Source organism: Saccostrea cucullata, unplaced genomic scaffold (assembly GCF_032062105.1).
Source record: "Saccostrea cucullata isolate Sc308-1 unplaced genomic scaffold, CSIRO_AGI_Scuc_v1 ctg110, whole genome shotgun sequence".
Classification (NCBI taxonomy): Eukaryota; Metazoa; Mollusca; class Bivalvia; order Ostreida; family Ostreidae; genus Saccostrea; species Saccostrea cuccullata.
In genome coordinates this window covers 81,819-88,840 of record NW_026939674.1, presented here as the reverse complement: position 1 = coordinate 88,840, position 7,022 = coordinate 81,819, and the positions used below count along the sequence as shown (strand labels likewise).

The 7,022-nt window shown below is 30.3% G+C and overlaps 1 protein-coding gene across 1 annotated transcript; it reads right to left on the bottom strand.

Moving 5' to 3' along the window:
• Positions 1-626: 626 nt before the first annotated feature.
• On the bottom strand, positions 627-2,659 carry LOC134253558 (myeloid differentiation primary response protein MyD88-like). Its single transcript, XM_062736086.1, has 6 exons — positions 2,443-2,659; positions 2,148-2,334; positions 1,944-2,035; positions 1,545-1,829; positions 1,220-1,328; positions 627-1,008 (listed from the first exon to the last, which is right to left on the bottom strand). The coding sequence occupies exons 2-4, from the start codon at positions 2,330-2,332 to the stop codon at positions 1,546-1,548; spliced, it is 561 nt and encodes a 186-aa protein (XP_062592070.1). The 5' UTR covers positions 2,333-2,334; positions 2,443-2,659; the 3' UTR covers positions 627-1,008; positions 1,220-1,328; position 1,545.
• Positions 2,660-7,022: the final 4,363 nt, after the last annotated feature.

Sequence of the window (7,022 nt, the reverse complement as noted above, 5' to 3'; positions counted from 1 at the left end):
TTTCAATAATCTTAAATCACTTCAAATTTAAGATAATAGGTTTCTTATGGGTTTCCTCTCATTTTTTCTTAAATCAACGACCGATGATATGTATTTAAGAATATAAAGAAAAGAAATTAGTCCAATCAATACTAACCTAATGTTTCCTTAACTGGAACAACGTATTACTTCTTAAACAGTGTAATTTACATACCATCTGATGAACTTTTTTCCTTTTAATTGATTACTTATTCAATTTGTAAGCAAGGAAGTAGAAACCACATCATGCTGACACATAAAAAACCGGAAAAGTTTGAAGGGACGTGTCATACTTGAATTTTTTTGACAGTTTCTCAATTCATGTAAAATGATTAGATATTTATTACAGCGGTACCAAGAACCAAAAGTCGAGAAACAAATAAAATAAATTTTATAATTGGGAAAAAGTTAAAGGTAAATAATAATGATCATTTTTGAATCCTGTGTCAGATCTTATTATTTTTACGCACCTACGGATATTAATTATTAATATCCACAATTAGGAGTCAAAAAATTACTTAACTATTGAGTAAAATTTGAATCGGTCATTTTCAAGTTTTGTAGTATATTTGTATAATATAGGAATATAGTGATTTAAAAAAACAAAATTCATAAAATATCTTTATTAATTTGGTAAAGTAATATCACACTACTTTTCAAGAAATGTTTCTTTTTTTAGAAAAAGTAAAAAAAAAATATCACAAATCAAATTGGATTTCAAAGGTGACATAATCAAACTGTTGGCTCCTGAACGTTGATTTCTTGTAGTAGGCGTCCATAAAAACCAGTCGACACACAAATTAATTGAAAGAACATTGTCCACAAGGTTTCTAGACTTTGTCAATATTCTCTGTATACAACACATTAATTCGGTAATATCGTGGGATTAAATCCTTGGATTTCGTGCAGAGTTAAGAATTCAAGTCTTTTGCAAGTGCGAAAAAGGATGTCAAAGCAAGCTACATGTGCTTTATAAGCTCCATAAAGTTCCTGTAATAAAGAATAAGTTTAAGAATTATTAATCTTTAAATGAAAAAGTCTGCTGTTTCCATCTAAATACACACTGTAAATTCTATTATACTCTAAATACCTTATTTGAGGACCAGTGAAATTTGCGATAATTTTAAAAATGAATTGAAATAACATTTTAAATCAAACAATTATAAAGTATAGAGCCAGGAAAAAGTTACATTCCACCAACCTGAAAAGAGTTCAACGAGCTCTCAACCAACAATATCGAAAGGGGGACTTTCACTTCTCTTTTCCAAAGAATGCATAACCAATCCGTTTATTATAAGACACAGATAATGCTGAAAAAAAGAATTTAAGACTATTATAATCATTATCGTCAGGGCTCATAAAAACGAAAAAAAAAGTTACTTAATGACACATGTGGAGATAACGAACAGTATTGGAGCTCAAAAGTTCATCAAACATTACAAAACAGGAGAAGAGCAAACACCGCCCTTTTAAACATCAAAGGTAAGATCAGGTGCCATGGAGGAATGAGCTGTGTGTACGCTTACCTTAAGCAACTGTTGCTCTCATTCTCCACCAAGATTTTACACGACGTAAAGGTGATAAAGTGGGCACCACATCTGGCAGTTGTCTTTTCTCTGGAGGAACTGAATGAGTTTTGATAAGCTTTCGTTTCTTGAGGCATGACATATCCTTAAATGAGGCGAAAATTCTGTCCCATATATAGACACGCAGGTCTTTCTTGTAATAGTCACAAGGGGTGGTAAATCGGATCATTTCTGGGACTTCTGTGTCATCAAGTCGAATAGGTATAATTTTCCTAGCTCTGGCACCTAAAGAATGAGAATTCAAAATTAAGATGTTTTCATTGATTTCCCAACACTCATTATTTTAAAGCATATTTCCAGATTAATTTATGGATAACGTTGAAAAAAAAACATGCTTACTTGGCGACATTGCGTGAGCAATTCTCAGTTGAAATTGAAACAAGTCACTTTCAACGGAAGCTGCTGAGATAACCACCAATACTTTTTTGCATCTGTGAAAAAATAAAGCACAGTTAATTAAAGTATGTCTACTTGGGGCAAAATATTGATTTTTCTTTTCTATTGCAGGTGATAGAGTATGTTTGGTACATTTCCAATAAGTACCTTTTCTCTATATTTTCAGCGGTAGCCACAGCTTCAAAAGCATCATCGACGTCATCCGTCCACGGTACGTAAAGTCTGAGATTGTATGGAGGTGCCGAGAGAACACGAGTCATTAGATCGACAAACCTCTGGTCCTCTCCTTGTGGGTTGTATATCACAAAGGCATCGTATTCAAAATTTTCCATTTCTGAGAGAAAAAAAAAACTGAAATTATTCTATGCACGACCTAAATAAAAATCTTGAAAGTTTTTAAATAAAAGGATTAGAACAATGCAGTTTCTAAGAGGTAACATACCTTAAAATGTGTATTCCAATATATAACACGGCTATTTAATCCAATACAACTTAACACTTCAAGCTCTGAATGATTATGACTGATGTTAAATGCTTAATCCATATATATACTCTATTGCGTAAGGTCGAACGTCAAAGTAAGGTAGCTATAGGCAGACCAATAATGTTAAAGTTGATGGCTGTCCAATAAAACACAGCTTTGTTGGAATATTTTATTGATATTGTGGTTTTGTGGTTTCGGTTCTTCGTAAAGTATATGTCTAATGAATATAAAAACGATATAATGTATATTCATAAAATTATGATAATACAAGTATGAATGGCTGTTTGAATCGTTTAAGGTCAAGAGGAGACGTTTGACCTGGTTTTCAAAGGTTGATCAATACATTATCAAAATTTAACTATAAAATAAGGAATTTAGCAGAAAACTCAGACGCAAGCAAAAATTATCCAATCAAATGAAGTGCTTATAAATTATGTTTCTATTCACTCATTTTTATATTGTAAAAAATTAGAAACCTGATTTTCAACTTACCTTAACATATACATGCCTAACAAACTGACAGTTCAAACATTAGAAAAAAGCCTGTTCAATAATCAAATGAAACTGTGTTGAACTATATATATAGTCAATTAAAAAGTCCATGTAATAATAAAAAAAAAAAAATTACAAAGGAGCCTTTTTTTATGTTTGATAAGTGAAGTTCAATATGTGCATACATTTTATGAAAAATTGTGTTAGACATAAAAGGATTTTTCAAGGAACTACATATAAAGTAAAGAAAACAAATATATTTCATTCTCTATTTGGAAACTTACTGAATAAAGGAGAATAGACTGATAGGTAATATCTAAATTTTAAAATTTTACGGTATTGAAACTTAGCTGGATTAAAATGATTGATCCAATGTATAAAAAGGTTTTAAATATAATTCCCTTCACAAAAGAAATAAAATATTTTAACACATCCATCTTTTTTTAAAAATAGTTACATCGCTTGAAAGGAAGTTAATCATGCATTCTTAAATGTCAGAGGAAGGATGTGGAAATACAAAAATATACAAACTGAATTCGAAAAAAATGTTAATTTGTCAGTATTAACGGATGTAAAAAAAGTTATGGTAGGAAAATGTCAAATCTTATACAATGACAAATGATTTTCACGTTTCTTTCCATGTTTCGTTGCAAATTTTTGCAAATTTCAGAATCTTTTTATGTAGGACCTAAATCCGAGGAGGTTTGATGAGAATAGAAAAAAAACTCAATGTACTTCTTTTATGATTTTACGTTCTTAAAGATAATGTCGAACTGCATTGGGAAATACTAAAAAAAAAAACATGGCGGAACTAATTGCAACAGTCAGTAGTTTCTGGACAGTATAAGCACACAAGCATATTACCGTCATTTGCTTCCAAGGCCACTGTTACAGATATAGATTACATACCTGGGTTCAGATAAGTCATTTTTCAGCTGTGGTTATGCTTCTAATTACCTGGTGAATTCTAATTGTATAGAAATTACAGGTAGGTATTTAGTATCGTTCATTAAACTTAATATGGCCATAGTATGATACTTCGTTTGAGACACACAATTTTTATCAGTTCATTTTCCATGCATATTTCTTCCTTAAAATACAATTTCTGTTTGCTGTATGTGCACCAAAATAATCTTAATTTTGTTATAAAATGGGAATGTGCGTCACAACGCTATGGTTCAGAGAGCGTTATGTAAATAGTTGTATTTGTCAATCAAAATATGCCACCTTCTCATATAAGGCAACACTAGATGTGTGGAAAAAAATTAATTCGAAAGTGCGTCATTCTAGAATAAACGAAATTTTAGAATGTACACAATAATTGCACTCAAGTTTTGATTTGACATCCACAGTGCTTTACAATGATTGGGTAAGAAATTGATCCAATTCATAATCCTTAATTCAAAATGTCATGGCTAAATTTTCTTCACATTTGTGCTGATAAATTAATTTATTTATGTTATATTCGATCTTAATTTTTAAGGAAAATGTTACTCATCTCACATTTACTGCAAATTATTTTGTTTAAAAAGTTACAATAACTTTCATCTGTTTAGATAGAATTTCATACCTAATAATATATACTGATTATAATAAAAATGATTTTTGAATGTGTCTTTACCAATTTTTTTGAGTTTGTATTTTTTTCATTTAAAATATTTAAAGGATATTTTTGTATTAAAGAAATCGGAACTATCTTTTTGCAACTGTTATCCATGGTATAGTATGATTTTTTTGGAAGGGCATATTTCTAAACTAATATAAGCTGATCAGAATAAATAAATAGAAACAACATATTACCTTGAGACAATAGTGTGTCAGTATGCATGATATAGGTATGTCTCCACGCAAATAATTATGTTAACAAACTAATTACCAATCTTTTTAGATAATCTGATTTTAACATTGATTAACTTTCTTACAAAACCAAGTTTCTGATATCATACGTTTAAAAAAAGCAACATCATCATGTTGATGTGCTAATTATTTCTGTCACTATGCGAGATAATTATGTAAACATTTGACTTATTTTTGTATCAACATGTGAGATAATTATGTTGATGTTCGAGTTAATTATGTCAACATGCAAGATACATGTACGTATGGTGACATGTTACTTATGATCTTGCATGTTGACATAAATATCTTACATGTAAAATTTTACATGTTAATTTTTAACAATTTTTCAAAATGCTACTCTTCCTACAGTTTTTGGTCCGATTTCAATATAACTTCGCACACAAGTAGACTACACTGAGACACATAATTCTGTGCATCAGTTTTTTAATTTCGATGAAAGATGTTGCCGTGTTAATTAAAAATAGAAATTTCTGTGAAATTCTTTCAAAATGCTACTCCTCCTACAGTTTTGGTCCGATATCAATATAACTTGGCACACTAGTAGACTATACAAAGATACATAATTCTGTGCATCGGTTTTTTTTATGAGCGGCAAGGATCATTTTTCTATTTATTGCTGTTTTAAAGTTTCAAGTCCCAGCTGTTTTCTCTTCCTTTGTTTTAAGTATAAACCAGTAGAGCTACAGTCTCGACAGAGACTTCTGGTTAACGTTTATTTTGAAATTAAAAAAAAATCGCATGTCTTCTTTATTTACACGCATTACTAGATAAATAATATCTATATCTACAGGACTTGTACATATACATTTATGTTGTCATATTCTGGCGTAAGTTTTATCGACATGAAAATCAGATTCTATAAATAGATATTTTGCATGTAAAAATGCATTTTATAGCACTGGAAAAATTACTCGCTAAAGTCACTTAGACGACTAGTAAAGAGCAAATGCCATCTTATGCATAAAACGGCCCTGTACTAATATCAATTAATTAACTATCACCCTCTTTCCCATTTCTTATATCAAAATAAAGTAGGTACTTGATGCTTTCATTTTCTATAATAAAATTTTAATTTTGAGAATCCAGATATTGGAAAACAGGTTTAAGAAATTGCAATGTTCTTGAAATTTGCAGAAAACATGCGTATTTGACTACCTTCAGCAAAGAATTAAAATATGAGCACAGCCCACGATCCAAAAAATAGTACATGTTTTTAGATTTTCAGAAACATAGCTTTCATGATGTATTTCCATATTTTGGATCAGAGGTTGTGCTCTATAGGAAATATTGAAAATGCTTCAACTTTAGGTCATTTTCAAAGAATTTACAGGATATGAGGAAAATGACGCATTTTATGACGTCATTATGCATTGACTAGGTGGGAAATTACGTCACAATTAATAGATACGTGGTCACCAACACTCCAAGTGATAAATACTGCATTTGCAACCTAAACTGAGCGGTTTTGATTTTTCAGAAATTCTCAGGACCAAATAAGGCCCAAAGTGGCTCTTGCTCTTTACTTTCTATGCAATCACTACCTTTTTAAGTAGTAATTTTTTTTTTCTAGGTATTGTTTGTTGACAAGATAACATTAGTAAATCTAGAAGTTTAAGTAATATTCACTAGGATGGTAGGTATCTATACGAATCTATACGAATCTGCTCCACGACAAACCTTCTACTCACTATCTTAGCCAGTAAACAGAATGATTACTAATCACAACGAACGCTTTACGGGATACAATTGTTAAATCAACTAGGTATTTCTTTCAATGATATCTATCTTTGCATGTTGACATATTTTTCTTGCATATTGATACAATTTTTCATGCATACAGAAATTTGCCACTATAGATAGTTTTATACATTTTTCAAAAATAAATTTTCAGTTGGTACCTCTATTTTATATCTTTTCTGATTTAAAGAGGTAATTTAATATCATTGCATGTAGTTACAATAATGTATTTAGAGGAATTGTTGGAGGGGCATTATTTCAAGATAGAGTTATTGTAAAATATTGAAAAAATATTGAAAAAGAAAAAAAAACATTGTACTTGTATGTACCGTCTTTGAATAACTAGAGGTACTGTGAGCAATGAGCTCACTAAATGATAGCCCTTTTCCACATGGTTATAAATATGGATGGATATTATAATGGCAAAGTGCATGATTTGCTCTGAGAGA